Raw genomic sequence first — 22,413 nt, 5'->3', positions numbered from 1 at the left:
ATGTCTCTTTCTGATCTCATTCATCCACCACTTTGAAACTATAGAACAGATCAGTGCCATAAGAAGCATGTCATATTCCTGCCACATTAAGTTAAAGTCTCCAAAATAAATGAAGATCAAACCATTTTGCTGAATTCTTCAGAATTATGTGGGGGCATTTTGGTTTGGGGTTTTCCCCCTAGTATTGCATGTCTAAGCAAGCATGGTTGCCACAGAAACAAAGACAAACACCACTTCAGAGCTGCTTGATCATCGTCGAATGTGTGTACTATGCTAGGAGTACACTTAATCCCCTAAAGGCAAAAGGTATTGAAGAGAGCAGCTTTTGAATGGCATAAGAAGAGACTCACCATGCCTACGTTTGTATAATCCTTTGGCAGAGGTAAATTACATACATTTGTTTAAATAACAGAATGGGTTAGCTAAGGAATCATAGAATCCTAGAGTTGGAAGAGACCACAAGGGCCATCTAGTCCAACCCCTGCCATGCAACTCCCAGCTGAAGAGAGCAGCAGAAAAAAGGGAGACCACAGAAGCCTACAAGAGCCAGATCAGCTTGGTTGCAGAAACAGTCCAGAATGTTAGAGCTTTTACACCCAGCATTCCTGCTTTGCTTACCTTCTAGGTCACAGTATAAGAACTTCTACCAGTGAGATGTGGCTCCTCACAATCTCTGTCAGGATGCTCCATCTCTTAGCTGATCACAGACAGCAAAAAAAGCCCATAACACATATTCTACCCTTGAAGGAAACATCCTGCTGTAGAAAATCCAGAGGCTAGGAACTCTGGATTGTTGTTGCCCCAAGGAAGGGAGGGGGACCATGGTCCTCAGGGAGCAGCTATCCCAGTTATACAGGGGAGAGGGAGATATGGAAATGGGGGACAGGCATATTGCCCAGTAGGCAAAGTTAACAACAGGTTGCTGGTCACTCCAAACCTGTCCCCTATCCCAATCTGGATAGCCTTGGTAGCAATCCCCCTGAGCTGAAAATGCTGTTGATTTCCAGGTCCGTATATGGCAGGGGTCAGGAACCTTCGGCCCTCCAGGTGTGGTGGACTTCAACTCCCACAATTCCTTGAGGCTCGGCATTCGCCCCAAAGGCTTACCTTGGCCTCAAGGAATTGTGGGAGTTGAAGTCCACCACACCTGGAGGGCCGAAGGTTCCCCATGCCTGGTATATGGCAAAATAGCTGCCATTCAGTACTTGATCTTCGATATCCAAAGATTTGCATGCTGGCCTGGTGTGTATCAGAGATCTGGCTGGATGAGTCAACCTCTCTCAACTCTGCTCACCTCTGGGGCAGGGCAGTGAAGTTACAGTGGCCTATGAGAAAAATATCCCCCTGACCAGGTGCCCTCTCCCTCAGTCTAAGAGATTTTAGGTCGAGAGTCAAGACAAGATAGGCCCACCCTGCTGTTCTACAGTCTCCCTTCCAGTGCTAGCCAGAGTGGCCTCGGGGTTAGTGTTGGAGTCTCCATGGCTCAGCATAGGACTGGGGGACTTCAACATCCCTGCCAATACAGCCCTGTCAGGAGTGGTTCAGGACTTCATGACAACCATGGGTCCGTCCCACTTGGTATCTGGCCCCACACGTGTGTCTGGACACACTCTAACCTTGTATTTTACATGGAGGGTGGGGACAATGATGATCTTGGAATGGAGGAGCTCCGTGTGGTTCTGCTGTCATGGACAGATCACTATCTGATCAGGTTTAGACTAGTTGGGACCCAGAACCTCTGAAGGGGTCGGGAATCCATCAAAATAGTCTGCCTCAGAAAGCTTATGGATCCAGATGGATTCCTGACAGTTTTGGGGGAATTTCCCACTACCTGGCAGGTGATCCTGTTGAAACCCGGTTGATCTCTGGAGTGGGGAAATTATCAGGACAGTAGACACAATTGCTCTGAAGTGTCCCTTCTCATGAAGTGGAGCTAACCAGTCCCTTAGTTCCCTAAGGAGCTGGCAGCAATGAAATACGCAAGATGGGGACTAGAGCAACAGTGGCAGAGAACTCAAAACAAGCAAAAATATATCTGAAGAACTATGCTGGGGCAAGAAAAGCAGCAAAAAGAGCATTCTATACCAACACTACTGCTACAACACAAAAACCGTCCAGCAGAGCTGTTTCAGGTGGTTTTCAGATGACCCAGAAGAGAATGTTGCCCATAGAACAGCACATTGTGAGGAAATTTTGCAGATAAGATCGCTCAGATTCTCTCTCTGACTTAGATGACACAATTGATACAGCTCCGGCAGATGTAACCTTGGATCCTGCTTGTCCAGTGTTGATGAATACTTTTCAGTTTGTGCAGCCTGAGGATGTGGACAGGATTATTGGAGGTGAGAGCCACCACATGCGCTCTAGACCCTTGCCCTTCCTGCATTATAAAACAGGCCAGAGGGGGACTGGAGTGGGTCAGGGAAGTGATTAATGTCCCCTTACATCAAGGCCGGGTTCCCATGGGTCTCAAGGAGGCTCTGGTAAGACCACTTCTAAAAAAAACTTTCTCTAGACTCCACTGTACTGGATAACTACAGACCAGTCTCCAATCTCCCATTTTTAGACAAGGTACTGGAGCATGTGATGGCTTCGCAACTCCAATGGTTCCTGGAATGAAGCGGATTATCTAGCTCCAGTTCAGTCTGCTTTTGCGCCTGGTTATGGGACATAGACCGCTTTAGTCACTTTAGTGGATGAGCTACACAGAGAACTGGACAGGGAGAGTATGTACCTGTTGGTTCTTCAGGACCTTTCAGCGGCTTTCGGTACCATTGACCATAGTATCCTTCTGACACTATGGGATGGGTACCACGTTCAGTGGCTCAATTCCTTCCTGGAGGGATGTTCTCAGAAGGTGGAACTGGAGGACTCCTGTTCAACTTTTTGGCCACTGGCCTATGGGGTCCCTCAGGTCCCCTAAGTGTTGTTCAACATATATATGTAACCGCTGGGAGAGATCATTTGGACTTTTTTCTTAAGTGTAGTACTTTACATTTCTCCTTATTGAAATTCATTTGGCCCAGCTCTCCGAAATGTTGAATTCATATTGAATCTTGATTCTGTAATCTGGTGCTTTAGCTGTTCCTTCCTAATTTGATGTCATCTGTAAATTTGCTATTTTCTTACCTTCTTCATTATTTTTGCACTGGGAAGCAGCAGAGGATAAGGGATGGGGGTCCTTGTCTTTTTCTCTTCGGGTCTGCTCCTTCTGGCCAAATAGCTTCCAAGTAGATCCCAGTTAGAGAAGTGGCTTGCTCAGAAAAAGATGACCAGGGTCGATGAGACTACATCTTTACCATTGATTGCATGGTTGGGCAACTTGTTCTGCTATCCAAGCTATCCTAAGGTGATTTCCCCAGTGGAGCTCTGCTGGGAAACTGTTTGGAAAGACAGCAGCAGGTAGATCACTTTGGAGAAGAAATGAAAATGGCACTAATTAAAATTTTGAGTGTGGACAGTAATACAATTTCAGTGGGTTTATTACAGGTACAGTATATATCATGCTAACACTGAATCCAGGGGCAGATTCAGGTCTGAATAATCTGCTGGATTAATTCTGTGGTGTAGAAAAGCCCCAGCCCAGTTGTCTATGCTATTATGAGATGTGCAATGTTTTTTTCTTTTAAAATTAATTACCTCTAAATTTGCATCTGTACTTATATACCGCACTTGTTCTTTTTTCCTTGATATATTTTTCTTTTCTGGTGGATAACAAATGAAGAGTGTAATCTAGTTCTTTCTATCATTTCTCAGTGGTTTTTACTGGCCCTAATGTCAGAAAATTGAGCATTAGAAGGAAAATATCTGATCAAACCTCACATTTTGCTCTTAGCATTTCCCCGTTTTATAAACAGAAGAAACCATGTAAACACGTGAGTCTGTGAAAATGACTGTGCTCTTTTCGAGACAACAATGTGAATTTCCACAACAAATAAAAGAGTCCAGATCACATAAATAAAACTCGGGGGGGGGGGGGATCAAAGCACTGCTTTGAGAGCAATGGAAACCAAAAGCCTTATTCATTTCTGAGATGTGCTAGAAAATGAAAATTGTAAGGTGTTTTATCCAATCCCTAAAATCTATTCTAGCTACATCCTGTGCATAACACAATGTGTCCTGGAAGTTGCCAAATTCTTGCAGTGCATTAATTGTAGACAGTGTGGGATAGATTAACACCAGGGGTACAGGCCATTCATTAGAGAAGTATCTTGGCTATGTTACTGCTTTATAAAAGAGCTTTTATATTCCCCAGTTACATTCCCTCTAGTCATTCAAAGGGGGCCCTTCAGTGAAGAAAACTTTCAGACTTAAACCCATTCTTTATGAAAAAAGTATTGAACAATGCAATGCCTCATTAACAAATCCTGTATTTTAAATTCCAATCCAATTTCACGAAAAGCAAAAATAGCCAGTTAGGAGCCAGCAACTATATTTTCCATGCCATAGTTGTACAAAGAAATGCCACAAGTAGTCAATGTTGGTGATTGGTGTGATGCTACAGCAGCCGCTGATGGAAGATTTCAAATAATTACACATCTTTTTATATATAAAAAATCTGTTTGCTGAATGCAGTTTGTTCTCACAAAGGGGAAGGGCCACACCTTAGAGTTACAGTACATGGTAGAGCATTTGGGGGAAACCTTGATCCGTTTCGTGTCCTGACTTTCAATCAGGGCCGCGATCCATTTTGACTGACTCTCCCAAAATCGGGAGATCAGATATTTGTTTTCTGTTTTCAGTGCATAAATATCAGTTTTCTTTCGGATCATTATTTCGGGGGGGGGGGGGGGGGCGACTTCGACTCATAGGCCCAAAGCACCCAGGCCTACAGGTGCAGACTTTGGGCCTACGCATCCGGGCCTGGCAGGGCCTGCAGATGAGTGTCGAACAAAGAGCACTCCTTACTCGGCACTCGGCTACAGGCCATGGTAGGCCTGGGTGCATAGGCCCAAAACCTGCACCCATAGGCCTGGGCGCAGCCGAGCACTGGGAAAGGCGTACTCCTTACACGGCACTCGGCTGCAGGCCCTGCCAGACCTGGGCGCATAAGCCCAAACTGCCGGGGTGCCTGCAGCCGAGCACCAAGTAAGGAACGCTCCTTACTCAGTGCTTGGCTGCAGGCCCTGCCAGGCCCCGGCGCTTCAGGCCTACATGTGCGGCAATCAATCCAAAAAGCAGGCTTGGAGCCAGTACCCACTCCCACCTGCCTTTCGTATCGATTGCATTTTCGTTCCAGGAACAAAACGGAAATACAAATCAAATGAATGGGACAAATTTCAGGCCCATGGCTAGTACACAGTTGATAAGCTGAAAGTCTTGCATTGAACCTCCAACATCTTCTTGAAAATGTCAGCAAGGTGATGCAGAGCAATGGGAGTGACAAAAATGTACCTGCTGTTTCTGACAGCAAGTAGAAGGGTATCTGTTCCCAAATTAATTTTAGTTGTTCATTCATTCAGTCGCTTCCGATTCTTCGTGACCTCATGGACCAGCCCATGCCAGAACTCCCTGTCAGCCGTCACCACCCCCAGCTCCTTCAAGGTCAAGCCAGTCACTTCAAGGAAACCATCCATCTTGCCCTTAGTTGGCCCCTCTTCCTTTTTCCTTCCATTTTCCCCAGCATAATTGTCTTCTCCAAGCTTTCCTTTCTTCTCATGATGTGACCTTCAACTTTGCCTCTACTATCCTTCCCTTCAATGAGCAGTCTGGCTTTATTTCCTAAAGTATGGACTGGTTGGATCTTCTGGCGGTCCAAGGCACTCTCAGAACTTTCCTCCGGTACCACAGTTCAAAAGCATCTATCTTATTTCCCAAATTAATATGTTTTTAAATATTTTATATTGTGTGCCTTCAAGTCCTTTTTTACCTATAGCAACCTAGGGTGAACCTATCAAAGGGCTTTTTGTCAATATTTATTCAGAAGAGGATTGCCATTGCTTTTCTCTGGGGCTGAAGGAGTGTCCACGGTTGCCCAGTGGGTTTCATGGCCAAGCAGGGATCTAAACCCTGGTCTCCAGAGTCATCGTCCAGCATTGAAATGACAGCATCACACCCTTGCTTTTTTATGAGAATGAGTCCACAAAAAATAAAATATATATGGACCCACCTTTTATTTTTAACATTGCTTTGGAAGATCTTTTTTACTGTTAGCAATGTTTAAGGCTTTTCCTCCTCCACGTTTGTCGGTATAGGGTTAACAACAGGAAATACTTTTTGCCTTAGATCTGCATTTGCATACACACCACTCTCGTCTTGCCATGTATTGATACCATGCCTTCTGTAGTCTGCTGTGTCACAAAACTGAGAATGGCACTTTCTGTGAACTACAGAGTAGCCAGCTGGATCAAGTGTAATCTAAAGAAAATTCAGTAGGCTATGTTAGTTATCAAAATAAAGTTTTAAGCAATACATGTTAACATGTTAAGATGAATCAGAAATTATTCAGTTGAGGATATATTTTTTCCTCTAGTAAAATGTATATGATTAGATTATTTGGTCCATGTATATTGATGTGTACCACAAGTGCTGTACAATCAATTTTCTGAATACACAAATTCAACCATCCAAGGCTCAAAAATATTTTCAAAACATTCAACAAAGAAAAACTTGATCTTGCTATTTTTATATAAGGGACACGATTTTACCAAGCTCAGTATATGCTGAAAAAAATGAAAACAATTAAAATCAGAAGTCATTGGAAGTCCACTTCAGATTTTATTTTATTTTTTCAAATAATAGTAAAGATAAAGGTTTCTCCTTGACATTAAGGGTAGTCAAGTCCGATTCTGGGTGTGTGTGTGTGTGTGCTCATCTCAATTTCTAAGCCGAAGAGCCAGCATTGTCCATAGACACCTCCAAGGTAATGTGGCTAGCATGACTGCATGGAATGCCATTACCTTCCTGCCAAAATGGTACCTATTGGTCTACTCACATTTGCATGTTTTTGAACTGCTAGGTTGGCAGAAGCTAGGGCTAACAATAGGAGCTCTCCCCATCCATGGATTCAAACCACCGACCTTCCAGTCAGCAAGTTCTGCAGCTTAGTGGTTTAACTCACTGTACAACCACAACCCTTCAAATTATGGATACCCTCTATATTTATTCAGCTCACAACTGGTGTTTTTCTAGGCCCAGAAGTGAGTGAGCAAGTAATAAATACATCTTTTATGGGAGAAAAGCAAGTCTGGTGGGAGGTGAGGTGCAAATTCTCTGGGAGCACCTTTGGGCTGCAAAAATGCCCTTGGGCCATTTTCAAGGCTTTCCTGACTTAAAAACTAGTAAAACCAGCAAAAAGTTAGGACAGAAATTATGAACACTTTTGTTAAAATGGTGGTAAATCCATTGTTTTCCTGAAATAATAGGCAAATAGGATTGTGATGGTGTATGTGAAATCCCTCTTTTCTGTTCTTGTAGTTTCTAGTATATGAGGAGGCTTTTCCTTTCTGTTTCTGCAGTGTATAACAGAAGAATTCGCCATTGTTCTCCTCATCACATTCGCTCAAATTATGTGATAGGATGGAAGACTGTGAATATTCCAAATAATACATTGGAGAGGTCAGCATTCAATCCAGCTATTAAGAGAAAAGCAAAAAGAATTTAATAGAATTACATAATAGTATGGCTGGGATCTAGAAATACAAGCTGGAATGTGTCCAGAGGAGGGTGACTAAAATGATCAAGGGTCTGGAGAACAAGCCCTATGAGGAGCGGCTTAAGGAGCTGGGCATGTTTAGCCTGAAGAAGAGAAGACTGAGAGGAGATATGATAGCCGTGTATAAATATGTGAGAGGAAGCCACAGGGAAGAGGGAGCAAGCTTGTTTTCTGCTTCCTTGGAGACTAGGATGCGGAACAATGGCTTCAAACTACAAGAGAGAAGATTCCATCTGAACATAAGGAAGAACTTCTTGACTGTGAGAGCCGTTCAGCTGTGGAACTCTCTGCCCCGGAGTGTGGTGGAGGCTGATTCTTTGGAAGCTTTTAAACAGAGGCTGGATGGCCATCTGTCAGGGGTAATTTGAATGCAATACTCCTGCTTCTTGGCAGGGGGTTGGACTGGATGGCCCATGAGGTCTCTTCCAACTCTTTGATTCTATGATCTATGTCAGAAATACGAGTAGAAAGGTTAGGGTAGATGGCACAGAGACTGAGGAATGGGGGGGGGGGGTGGAAAACACAAACTTGAGAGGTGAGAGATTTATAAAGTAAAGCAATTGATGGAAGATGAACAAAGCCAGTAATGGGATGAGAAATAAGAGGCTTTAGATCAGTGGTTCTCAACCTTCCTCATGTTGCGACCCCTTAATACAGTTCCTCATGTCATGGTGATCCCCAACCATGACATTTTTTTGTTGCTGCTTCCTCATAACTGTCATTTTGCTACTGTTATGAATTGTAATTGAAATATTTAATATGCAGGGTGTATTTTCATTCACTGGACCATATTTGGCACAAAAACCTGATACGCCCAAATTTGAATACTGGTGGGGTTGGAGGGGATTGATTTTGTCATCTGGGAGTTGTAGTTGCTGGGATTTATAGTTCACCTACAATCAAAGAGCATTGTGAACTCTACCAATGATAAAATTGGTCCAAATTTCCCACACAAAACCCCCATGACCAACAGAAAATACTGATAGTTTTTGACGACCCCTCTGACATCCCCTCACGACCCCTCCAGGGATCCTGCCTCCGAGTTTGAGAAACACTGCTTTGGGTGAATATAATTCTGAAAATATGTGATAATATAGGGAAGTGATTTTGCCTAAGCTGGGACATGTTGTAAGGGAACTAGAGGAAACAGGAAGAGCAAAGATAGGAACTACATTTTACATATTAACTTGTAATAAATAGATGTTTTATGTGCTTAATGAGATCGAAATGTTCGGGGGGTGGGAGGCAGAGAGATCTGCCCCCATGTTTATAGACATTTTGTGTGCATATACAAACTATGATCTCCATTATGAGTCACCATGGTTACAAAAATATCCTGCCATGATTCTCATTGTACTAAAACCCCTGGCACATAAAACCAGGAATCTAGACCAAAGCATTACACATCAACACACTTTCCATCCTCATTTATTGGCTCAGAACTGCAATAAAGAGTCCATTTAAAAGCATCATAAGAACCACAGACACATAGAAACAAATTAGCATTCCTTTGATGCGTTTAATCCACGGAGTCTCTATTACAGTAAAGTTAAAACTTTCAGGGCTCATAGAAATGAATGCCAATATACAATAAAACAATTTTGTAATTCCAATTAAGCACCATCCTTGCTCAGAAAATAATGCAAATAGTTTTTTCCCCATGTTTTTCTTTCATCCTGGAAAAATGTGGTAAGACAAGTGATTTGTTGCAAGTGATTTGCCAATTAGCCCATTAGAAAAGCTCATGCATGCTCAAATGTTCATGTGCTATATACTTTGGATACTTCTTAAATGTTAAGACATTAAAATTTCACTAAAGCCGACTGCAAAATTCTATTGCTATATATCAAAAACTGTTATGTCTGCACAATCCATTCCCTTGATAGAAGCTGCATGGAAACACCTCCTTGTGGCAATGATTCAGTATGCCATGATCCTTGTGTATATAGAACTTAGGGGAAGGGAAACACTTTCTACTCCCATATACTTACATATGGTTGATAGTCATAAGGTGGAACGTAGTCTATTTTGTATGTTGTATCCAGAAGCCTGTTAAATAGAAGACATAAAACAGCAGTTGTCCTCAGTGTTACACATTTATCTACTTTATATGTAAGAACACTTAAAAATAATCTATAATTATATAAATCTGTGTGTTCCTTAGCAAGAGAACATAAAGTGCTTGAAAATGATATTTTCAGAGGATATACCCAGAACGTTTGGTATATTGTTTACTAATTACACATTGCACAATTTGTCCCCATTTGGATTTGGCAGAAATATCCTTTTTGCCATCACCCAGTATCATTACCATTTAGTAGGTAAATCAGTCTTTCAGGGCCTTAGGCACAGTCGCTTAATTTTCCTAGTACAGGAAAAAAAAACAATTTAGAGGGTTTGTTTGGGGTTTTTTTCCCAATGGAATGTCTTAGTGCCAGTCAGCTCTAATTCTTTAGTCTTAATAATATTTAGTTGTTTACACTCCTAGTAAATTGTAAACAATGCAGCGTATCAGTTACCTATTGTTCTTATATGGCAAACAACATACCTCAGTTTCATGATATTAAGTACTACAGGTCAAGAAAATTATATATATATATATATATATATATATACGCTGATCTATGCACAAACCATCTTTAATTAATATAACTAAATCATATAGTAGCATGGTGAGTGTTGATATATATCTATATCTCAGCTTAACCCTGGAAACTGCTGTATAAGTTAAATCAACAGAGGAAAGGATTCAATGCATAATGGGTTCTCCGGGATGTTAATTATGAAAAAGGCTTATCTAGTCCTCACATCTAGTCCTGTAACACACTTCTAGAGGAACAGAACAAAGGAGCTGAAACAAATAAAGGAATCAACTCAGGGCTCTTCCAGACATGACTAAATCCTGAAAGGAACTGGGATATTAAGTCCCAGTTCCTTCCGGGATTTAGTCTCCACCTCCAACCTAAACCTCTTTCTTTATGGAGTCAAGGAAGAGAAATGTTAATTTCCACTCTCTCCTGACATTTGGAGTGGCCATTAGCAGATAAGTCCAGTATTTCAAATTGAATTCTTGAATCCATAAATGTATGTTATTACCTTCAATGCCAAATTTATTCTTCCAGACCACCTTACAAATAAATTGCAATGTACAGTAAAATGGAGATGGACATTAAAATGTTGTATTTTGTCTTAAGGTAACATATGCTAGTCATTCCCAGTTTTTGTTGAACATATAATTAGTTACAGCATAATAGAAACCAACAACGACACTAAATTTTGGCAATACACACTATAAATGAAAGTATGTAACAGTGAGGCATACTAAAGTGACATATTCATTTTATGTTTGGAGTAGTATTGAATTTTTTGCAAATAAAATTTAATATAATTTTGAGAGCATTTTTGGGAAACAATATGGCGGAGATTTTTAACTAGGCAATTCCACCTTTCATGGCCCACCCTGTCTTTCATTACTTTTTATCACTCTAGGATGGAGCTGCAAATGACCTAATATTAAAGGCTGAAAAGGACAGAGAAGTGGAAGGAGCAGGAAAAGGAATCCTGCAGTGCAGTGCCTTGAAATGCAGTTTGTATAGGTAGGAAGTAAGAAAGATGCAGTATATGTGTTTGGTTGGGCGGAGTAGAAGCAAGTGCACAGGCAAGAACTCAAGGACAAACCAGCAAAAGAATAGGCAAGAATATGAACAGAGAGAGATGGAAGGAGTCTGGTAAAAGAGACAACAATAAATGGAGAATAAGGGAAAGAAAGGCAGATTATATTTGGCTGTTTATTTTTATGGGAGATGTTGCTACCTGCCACTGTTGTTCCTTGATTCAAGCAACAATAGAGAAACCACAACATTCACTCTTGGGAAAAATTGTATTGTACCCTCATAGCAAGATGGGAAAGAATCAGCTGGTAAAGCACAGATTTGCATCTCTCCAATGCACATGGCCATTTCTGCAGAAATGGTCCATTTAAGATAAGCGGTACTGAGAGTGATCATTTCCCCATATATTACTTTGAGTTTCCATATAACAAAGCAAAAGGTATTTGTTATTTTCAATGTGTTGTGAATGCAAAATGCCTTTCTCTTCCATTTTGTCTCTGAATCTATTTATCTTTTTCTATCCTTTACAGACTACAGAAATGGAAACGAATCGTATAATGGAAATGAATAGCAGCAGAGCAATGCCTTCAGGCAATCAAGAGATACTGTGCCAATATTATTGTTGAATTAACTGTCTGTTTTATGTACTATATATCTTCATGATCCTGGAAATCTGAAACAATTTAGTCATATGCTCCCAGCCATTTTGAATGCTTGAGATGGAAAGGAGATATTCCAGCCATGTTTAATAGGGGCTTACTATGAAAGCCTTGCAATGCTGCAACCATTTTAAATAGGGGCTTACTGTATAAGCTCCCACATTGCTGCTGAATGCCGCTTAGGATGAATGCCCTCAATTTACATATGAAGTCAGTTTATACATGAGTATATATGGTATCTTTTCGTACTAAGAATGAAATACTTCCTGTTATTTACAAATAATATTAATAACACACACACACATACACAATTTTTATCATGTGTGACTATTGATGTGGGGTAGAATGGTTCTTTCACACAGCTGAATAAAATCCGACATTATCCACTTTGAACTGGAATATACGGCAATGTGGACTCAGATAACACAGTTCAAAGCAGATATTGTGCGGTTTTCTGCCTTGATATACTGGGTTACATGACTGTGTGAAAGGGCACTTGGTCCATATTTAAAGCTTTTTTGTTTTCTGTCTATGTTTGCATCTTTCTCTCTTTTTCTAACCTCACCCATTCCCTCTCAATAGTAGGTGAAATTGGATTCTTCAAAGTTTATGCAACTACTCATTTCTCTTGAGTAAAAAAAAAAAGGACAAGGGGAGAGTGAATGAAATGAGGTGTTTCGCTTGCATTGTGGTCAAGGTTTTCGAATTGTAATGTAACACAAATTTAAAGATCCAGCCAGTATCAATGGAATTTAAATCAAAATCTCAATACAATTAATGTGAAGTTTGGAGGATTTAGGCTTTTTTGTACAAACGTAACACACTGGCACTTCTTCATTAGCTTTCCTTTTCTATATCAAAGGAAAGTGGGGAAAATGATAGCAAATATAACCATTAGGTTGCTGCGAGTTTTCTGGGCTCTGTGGCCATGTTCAGGAAGCATTCTCTCCTGACATTTCACCCACATCTATGACAAGCATCCTCAGAGGTTGTGAGGTCTGTTGGAAATAAGGCAAGTGGGGTTCATATATCTCTGGAATGTTCAGGGTGGGACATAGATGTGGGCGAAACGTCAGGGGAGAATGCTTCTGGAACATGGCCATACAGCCTGGAAGACTCACAGCAACCCAGTGATTCCAGCCATGAAAGCCTTCAACAACACAACATACCCATTATTTTGGTCATTTGGATGTAGTTATTATTAAAACAACAGCTCTAAAAGTAACCTGATTGACAGGGAAATATTTCACTGGATTTGGTCAAAGACACAGAAGAATGGGAGGCAGCACAAAAACATTGGAGTGAAAATTAATATCATATTAGTAGTTTTCTGATGCAATATTCTACCATTTATGTGCTTAACTACACCAAAACAGTAGGTTCTACACACTGGTAGCTACAACCTAAAACAGTAATTACTGCAATTGCTTTTTCGGTTAATATTTTATAGATCTTTTCAAATTCCAAAGCAGAGACATTTGATATCCAGAACATCATTCCTAAACTAGCTATCAAAGTTTGGTATTTTGCACTACAGCTCCCAGAACTTCCCTGTCAGGGGATTCTGGGAGTTGTAGTCCAAAATACATATTTGTAAGTTCTTGATCAAAATTTGCATATACTAACATTTTAAAACGATTTGGAGAATGACGTGGCAATATAGCTCCAACCCCTGTCTCAGGTCGTCCTGTCTCCCTGAAAAAAATCAAAGAGACAGACATAATTGCAGGCTACAAGAAAATTAAAATAATTACGTACAAGTCCAATTTTAGGTCTACTCAGAAGTACAAGCCGCTGAATGGAATGAGACCAGCTTCTCTTTTATCCCCATACAGTTTTCATACCACCTTAACCCAAAACTGCTTTAGACACAACTGACATTCTTCCTATAGTTATCACAGTATGTTTCTGGAAATGGTCACTACTGCTCTCTACTGGACAGGCTAGCTAAGACATGTACTGTACATTAATTTAAGTTTACTTCTGAGGGGATTGAACATTAAAGTTATCCTCATTTTGCAGATATCTCTAGTACACAGAAGAATCTTCTATCTTGTCAGTACAAGGGAGCTTGGTACAATTTTTACTTTACACTACATTCATCAAAATGAGTACAATGGAAAATGCCAAATAATATTTTCACTTTCTGCCGAGTATTCCCTTGGTGAACTATCAACTATATTACAGATATGAGGAATACATGTAGGAATTCTTGGAATCCAATATACATGGCAATAAATATTTCTCAAAATAAGTACTAGAAGGCAGAATGGTAGTAGAGGAAAAATAAACCCATAATATATTCTATATCTCATAACATATTTAAATTGTGAATATGGATTCAAAAGCATTCAGAGATACCTTTCAAGAACGCCAATTTCAAAATTATCTTTATCCAACATAAGCTTGTGTATATCCAGCTCTTTATATTCTTTAATTCTATAGGGTTGAGACAAATAATCTTGATTTGTGGTTATCCATTTCTAAAAGGAAATATAAGGAAAGAAAGGAAAGACCTTTTAAAGAAAAATCCCAGCTGTCAGCTTAGTAGTAGTAATAGTAATGTTATAAGCAATGTATTTGTTATTTACTTATTATGGGACATACAGTAAATATTTTAATTCCATATCATATGATATCAAGGTAGCACAAATAAATCAATGTAAAGCATTCAAAGCCATTTAACATTTAAAACAACCAAGATCAATTTAGATAAATTGTTTAAAATGTTTTTAATATAACATGTTAAAAGCATCCACATGTACTTCATGCTTTTACAAGTGTTCTTTTGAAACTAGTTAAGGCCCATTAATTTTTATAAGCAAAGCATTTTTTTCAGGGAGATTATGTTCCTTCTTCTTTCAATTAAACCTATCTTGCCTTAGCTGTCCCTCAGGGCTTCAGCCTTATCTGATAATTCTTCATTCTCCAACTTGTGTCTTAGACACACTTACTCACAAAACCTTGTCTTTTTGACCCAATGAGTGTTATTGTTGCAATGCAATTGTTGTGTGGGAATCACTGAATATTCTGAAAGTTGTTGGACTGCAACTCCCAGTATTCATCCTCACTGGGTAGGCTGACTATGTCTTGTGAGGGTCCAATAACATATGGAGAGAGGCATGATGCCCACTCCTGACATATGTGCATGTTGATGCACCTTCAAATTGCCCGTCGACTTATGGCAACCCCATGAATTTCATAGGGTTTTCCCAGGCAAGGAGTACTAAGAAGTGTTTTTGCCATTTCCTTCTTCTGAAATTTAACCTAAAGCCCCTGGGATTCGTTGGCAGTTTCCCACCCAAATAATAAACAGAGCCAGACCTGCTTAGTTTCCAAGATCAAGCAGGATCTGATGCCTTTAGGGCAGTGAATCCTAACCTGTGGTCCATGGACCACCAGTGGTCCCCAAGAACTAAAATATGGTCCGTGGCCTCTCCGTTACTACACGGTTGCAACGAAACCCTCTTATAGTGCCGAGGCAACGGGGATGTCGGGAAGGGAGAGGCTGATTACCCAACAAGCCTCCTGACTGCTGCTTCTCCTCCTCCTCCCTCCCCCTGAACAGAGCCGTTCCATGTGGTGCCTGGAAATGGGGGTGCCTTGATGTCTTCATTTTTAGGTCTGTTCCTGGGGTTATTTGCAGTGCTGATTCAGAAAACTGCATTGAATAAACCACATCAGCTCTAGATTATTAAATATGGTTTCCTGTGGGTGAGCAGATGGTGACTACTAGATGGCATATGTTCTGTATCAGAAACTAGAGCTGATGTGATATATCTAATGCAGTTTTCTGAATCAGCACCTCAAATAACCAAACCAAATCTAAGGTTGACTAAAAACCGATTCGTAACCCTTTTGGTACTAATGTTGCAGAGTGGTCCCTGGTCAAAGTGATCCCTAGTAAAGTGGTCCTTGATCAAAAAAAGATTGAGAACCACTGCTTTAGGCTATTTATACCTATCTTCTGATATATACCTAAATGCAATTTTGATCCAATTACAATAACAATTAATCAATAAGAGTTTAGTAAGCCAATATTTAAAATAAATTATGTTAATTCAATGTTTTTATTCTGATAGTGTCTGTATTGGATTTAAGGCATTGTTGCTCCATCATCCTTTGGGGAAAGTTCTGATTAAGAGCAAATTTGCCCACTGCTTTCAGTGCTTCTACATAAATAAAGTATAACAAATCAGACTTGGTTATTTTAAATACAAATGTTTGAATGTAATTATAAAATTGTACATCGGTAAATCATTTCATGTCATGTACTCCCTAGCATCTGCTATATGATCAATCTTCAACACAAACAATTCATTTCTACTTAAACCAGTGCTCACACTTGTTGAGAGCTACATTAATGTAAGGCCATATTTGAGGACTGGATTTGAGATTAGCCTCAGAAACTTTAGGAAGAAATGCATCCAATAGACTCAGATCCTATTAATATCAAGGTGTGGCAAATCCCCTGCTGTATGAATTATGGTAGCTTCAATGTTTCTAACAGACAAGAATAGCCAAGCCTGCTTCTCATCAGTTTCCTGCTGTGTGGCTTGCACTCCATTTATAACATTTGATTTCTATTCCATTGAGCAAGATTCTTAGGTGAATGTGTAAAGTTCCACTCATTATTTTGTGATGGTTCATTGACACACACAGATTATCACTTATTGGTGCTCCAAGAAAGTTATGGGCGTACATTTAATGGTAAATCTGCCAAGAATTATATAAAACATGGAAGAGTACAAGACAGCACCTTTGAACTTGTTTTCCCTGCCAAATAGTACTGGTGCCTCATTAAACTACAACTCTCAGAATTCAATAGCATTGGACCATGAAAGTTAAAGTAGTGTTAAGCCGCACTAATTGTACAGTGTAGAAGTACCCACTATCTTTTAAACTAACCTGAGATCAAATTCAATGTTAAACATTACTACTTCATATAAATGATAGAAAAGTCACTTTCTTACCTGATCCATGGTTCCAAGACGCCAGTAGGTAGAGCGACATAAATTTTTAGAGCCCAAAGAAATGTCATGTATATCATAATCCTTAGGTTCAGTCTCCCTATTCCAGTACCTTTAAATAATTGAAAAGGTACTAACAATTATGTAATAGTAGCAGCATTAAAGAGATACACACAACAGCATACTCATCAACATTTTACAATTGAGAACCAGGACACATGTAGTCAAGCAATTGATGCTGAAATTCACCTACCCACCAAAGGAGCAGGATGAGAGTCTGATGCCTAGCATACCCTGCTACTTTACCAGCCAGATCAATATGCAAACCGGATTTGAAGGCCACAGAAACAGAAATTACTTTCAGGTCTAAAAGGATGTCTGATACAGTTTCTGCTCAAAAAGATTGGATACAACCATGGAATACAGTGCAAGATCTTTTATAAAAGGCATGGGCAACTTGAGCCCTTGAGGTGTTTTGGACTCAAACTCCCACAATTCCTTAAGCAGCTGATGGGCAAAAGGAAGGGGCCTGAGGCTGTTAGAAATTGTGGGAGTTGGGAGTCCAAAACACCTCAAGGGCCCAAGTTTGCTCGTGCCAGTTTAATACCCTTTGACAGCCATTCAACATTCTTGCACACTCCCGATTGGCCAGAAATCGACCTGGCTTCAATCTGGGTCCTAGTTGGTTAGGGAATCCTCATAATATCAGGGGTGGATGGCATCTCCTCCATGGTGGGAAAAACAAGAAACTGATTGGTAGACTTGGAACCCAAGTCATTTGGAAAGGCCTGTCCGGAAAGGAGGCAGATAGGCAAACACATGATGAATTAGTATGTTCAACCATTCATGATGGGATTATTGATCACGTTCAATTTGCACAAAGGTCGAGTCTCAGAACACAATAGAACTGTTATGTAGATAATATGATTAGTTCAATGAAAAACATAAATTTTATGTTATTGGTGTCTAACAGCCACTCATCTCTGGATTCCCTCAGAAGATTGAAGTTTCTTTTATCAGGATGTGGGAATTCCAGCTGGCATTGTCTGTTCTTGATGGACTCACATCATGGTAGGTGGGCTACTGGCAAAAGCCCCTCAGGTACATACAATGGTTTGCGATTAATATATTCAGCACTGCACTTTCATCCCATGCCCTGTTCCTTAGCTGCAATTTGCACTATCCTATTCCCTCGTCTTGTTTACAGTTTGGCCATGTCTTATGGTAGTTGTCACCAGAGGTCATTGGGCGTTGTTATGAGTTATAAATTGTTGTTTTATATGATATAGTTTTATTTTATTGTATTGTACTGTGTGTTTATTTTATGTTTTTCTTTAGGCACTTTGTGCCATATGTAAGCCACTCTGAGTCCCTTGGGGGAGAGGGAGATGGGATACAAGAATAAAATTGTTATTGTTGTTGTTATACACAAGCAGGATATTTGATTTAACTCCCCCCCCCCCCCATACACTGGACTGCATCCATTCAAATATGTTTCCTCACTCCAGCACATGTGATCATGGTTTTTAATACAGAGTCCATATGTATGAGTCCCAAAAAGATTATAATCATGTGTATAATACAAAGGAGGGAGCCCCGGGTCATGCAGTGGGTTTAAGCGCTGAACTGCTGTGCTTGTTGACCGAAAGGTCACAGGTTCGATTCCGGGGAGCGGCGTTAGTATCCGCTGTCAACCCCAGCTTCTGTCAACCTAGCAGTTCGAAAACATGCAAATGTGAATAAATCAATAGGCGGGAAGGTAATGGTGCTCCATGCAGTCATGCTGGCCACATGACCTTGGAGGTGTCTACGGACAACGCTGGCTCTTCGGTTTAGAAATGGAGATGAGCACCACACCCCAGAGTTGGACCTGACTGAACTTAATGTCAGAGGAAAACCTTTACCTATAATACAAAGGATATTTCAAAAGAAACTACAGATGTACAATTCTGAGGTGCGGAACAAAGCACCTTTGTTAAGAGTTTTTTTGGAATAGACTTATTGATCTGGGTTTTGTAGGCACACATTTCCTGTTTGCTTCCCCCCCCCCCCCCCAACCGGGATTAAGTTTTGGTGAAAGATTAAATAATCCCCTCTGGAACATGTAGTTTCTGACTGGGTTGCTGGAGACAAGGTCTATTGCAAGGCACCAGAATGGAGCGGCTTCACTACTGCAAAACTTGTATTGAATATACAGAAATATTAAATAAATTATAATTTGGTTTAGAACAGGCATGGGCAAACTTTGGCCCTTCAGGTGTTTTGGACTTCAACTCCCACAATTCCTAACATCCTACTGGCTGTTAGGAATTGTAGGAGTTGAAGTCCAAAACACCCGGAAGGCCGAAGTTTGCCTGTGTCTGGTTTAGAGCCTTGTATTGGTCACAACGGCAAGGTTTAATAGGGAAATAAATAGAAGCTAGGAGAGTCTGCAGCAGTTTGCTTTTGCCTGAGCCTCCTCTTCTGCTGCCTCCCCTTCTGAATTGAGTACTAGCTAGTTTTGCATTTTGGATTCAGGTTTCAGTAACTGAAGTAAGCCAGGTGTCAATTTCATAGCCTCATCAATAAAAACAGGCACCATACTATATAAAATACGATCCAGATCAATCGGTAATGGTTTTGTTTCCTTACCAGCCATACACAAGAGTTGGTCTCCCATAGCAGGCCTGTTTGGAGCGCAAAGTCAGCGCTCCTTTGCGCTCCATCACATCCGTGGGGCCGATTTCCATTTCCAAAACTTTCTTGGACAACCACTTTATCTTAAGCCTCAATAAGCAATTCTTCTTTTGCAAGGCAGTCTTCTCACTTGGTTCACATCAATTCAGTCTTAACAAGGGTGTGTGTATATGTATATATATATAAAGAGAGAGCCCTGCCCCCAATACCTCACTCTCTATGCATAAGTCAATAAAATAAAAACAGAACTACTTCCTAACCCGGTGACCATCTCTAGCCTAAGCTAACAAAGCAGAAGGCCAGCGGCTTTGGTGCTTGGAGACACACAGCCATCTCCATGGCGATGAGTGATGCCGCAGAGAGAAAGGATCCTGGAGATCGGTCCACACAAAGGCCGGAACTACTTTTTCACAGGCATCCTTCAAAGCAAATAAACTCACAAGTTGAGAAGCCATTCGTCGGGCCGTTTCCTTTCTAGTAAGGCCAGAGAAGGAGACATACTGTATAATGCTAGCTGGCTGTCTCTCTTCATAACTTGAGGAATGTTTAAACACAGTTAAATATATATACATGAAAACATAAATCCTTTAAAACAAATATACACCAGAACTCAAACAATTGGCAATTAAAAAAAAATCAAAAACCTGAAGCGTACTGTATTCACAAGGCTCTTTTTATAATATACCAAAACGATGTTACATGAAGTGTGTCTTTATTTGCTTTTAATTACTGTATTCCAATATTAATATTAAGACAATACAGAGTTTGTGGTATGCTATAGTATAGGGTAACAATAATAATAATCTATATAAATAAAAATGTAATGTTAGTTTGTGATATTAACAGAATTTAAAAACCACTGGGGGAATTGCCATCAAATTTGGACACCAGACACTATCTCAAGCAAGCTATGTCCTCCACTCACAAAAATCCCAAAAAACACTTTCCCTGCCTCCCTCCCCCCTCCCCCCTCAGAAAGACGTCCAACTGTAAGCCTCAGGGAGGGAGGGGGGAGGGGGGAGGGAGGGAAGGAGTGCACGTGCATGGCCAGCAGCAACTCCCACAGGAGGAGGCTCTCCGTTCAGGAGCTGGAGGAAAAGCCCTCATCCCCGCAGGTCTGCCTCCCCAAAGTTTATCTCTCCAGACCTGACTAATCTACCGCTGATGAGATGGATTCGGGAGAAAGGAAACTCTGCAGAAGCAAAAGCAATCAAGCTCAGAGAAGATCCATTGATAACCCAGGCTCAGAATACAGAAACCCCCATCCTATTCATGGGGCTTGAATGGGGCAGGAAGACCCCATTCAAGCCCTCCCAACAGATGGCCATCCAATTCCAACCCCATTCTGCCAGGCAGGAAGACACCATTCATTCTACAAATACTCCGCTGTTACACCAGCTCCACTGGCTGCCAATTAGCTTCCGAGCACAATTCAAAGTGCTGGTGTTAACCTATAAAGCCCTAAACGACTCCGGCCCTGTTTACCTCTCCGAACGTATTCTCCCCTACGTACCATCAAGATTACTAAGATCGTCTGGAGTGGAGAGGCCCTGCTCTCGGTCCCACCGGCCTCACAAGCGCGCCTGGTGGGGACGAGGGACAGGGCCTTCTCAGTGGTGGCCCCGCGACTCTGGAACTCTCTCCCACTGGAGGTCAGAACCACCCCCTCTATCCTGACATTCAGGAAACGGGTGAAGATGTGGTTGTAGAGACAGGCTTTCGATGAATGAGACAGCACCCTAGGATTGTGGATGGAAGATGAGGTATACTTATTTTTAATATGACGACTGACCACTGTAGTTTTAAATATAGTTGTTATTTTAAATGTTATTGTAATTATGAACTATGATATTTTACTGATTGTATGTTTTATGGTTGTAAACCGGGCTGAGTCCCTCTATGAGGTGAGAAGCTCGGTATAGAAAACTTTGAAATAAATAAATAAATAAAAAATAAAAATATAGCATCCCAAGCATATAGGATCAAATAGCATAATAATAATAATAATCCAAAATAATAAAAATATCAACTATAATAGGCTTTAATTCAATGATATGACACATAAAAATCTATCCCAAAGAACTACAAAAAATTGAACTGGCCCAACGAAGCCATACAGCTATGTAATAATTGGCAATATATATCTATAAATTTATATAACCCTTTCAAAATATTTTTGATAACATGTTAATTATAAAATACTTATTTAATTTTAAAATATTTAATGATTTTCATTTTAAAATATTTAACTTTTGAATACTTCATTTAGATATTTTAAGTTTGAAATATTTGTTTAATTTAAACATATTTTAATATTTTCATTATAAAATATTTAATTCTTTAGTTCTAAAATATTTCATTTACATATTTTGATTTTTAAAATTATTATTTACATTACATTATTTTATTTTAATATTTGAAATTTAAAATATAAAATTGTTTAATTTTAATATTATTCCTTTAATTTTAACATTATAATTTATACATATTAAATATTTACATTTCATAATACATTATTTTAATGTTTTTTTTATTTAATTATGAAATATTTAATTACTTAATAATTTGATTTAAAAATTATTTAATTTCAAATTATTTAATTTTAATGTTTTAATTTTAAAATATTTAATTGTTTACCTTTACAAAATTTAAATCTAAAAATACTTAATTAACTTTAAAATATTTTACTGTTAGTATTTTAATTTTAAAAGTATTTAGTTGTTGACTTTTCAAATATTTTCCATATCACCAAGCTAGGCCACAGCAAGGGGTGGCTAGGAGGGAGGCTGGGGAGGGAGGGGGATCGCTGGGGAAGGGGCCCTTTGATGCCACGCACAGAAGGA

The 22,413-nt window shown here is 39.9% G+C and overlaps 1 protein-coding gene across 1 annotated transcript; it reads right to left on the bottom strand.

Annotated features, from left to right (window-relative positions):
• Positions 1-6,094: 6,094 nt before the first annotated feature.
• Positions 6,095-20,581, bottom strand: CFAP95 (cilia and flagella associated protein 95). Its single transcript, XM_060762218.2, has 6 exons — positions 19,526-20,581; positions 16,898-17,006; positions 14,286-14,407; positions 13,551-13,619; positions 9,646-9,703; positions 6,095-6,357 (listed from the first exon to the last, which is right to left on the bottom strand). Exons 1-6 carry the CDS (start codon positions 19,621-19,623, stop codon positions 6,160-6,162), a joined length of 654 nt encoding a protein of 217 aa, XP_060618201.1. The 5' UTR covers positions 19,624-20,581; the 3' UTR covers positions 6,095-6,159.
• Between the last annotated feature and the right edge of the window lie 1,832 nt (positions 20,582-22,413).

The sequence above is a fragment of the Anolis sagrei genome, chromosome 2 (assembly GCF_037176765.1).
Source record: "Anolis sagrei isolate rAnoSag1 chromosome 2, rAnoSag1.mat, whole genome shotgun sequence".
Lineage (NCBI taxonomy): Eukaryota > Metazoa > Chordata > Lepidosauria > Squamata > Dactyloidae > Anolis > Anolis sagrei.
The sequence above is the reverse complement of the archived record's forward strand: the minus strand, read 5'-3'. Positions and strand labels throughout refer to the sequence as shown.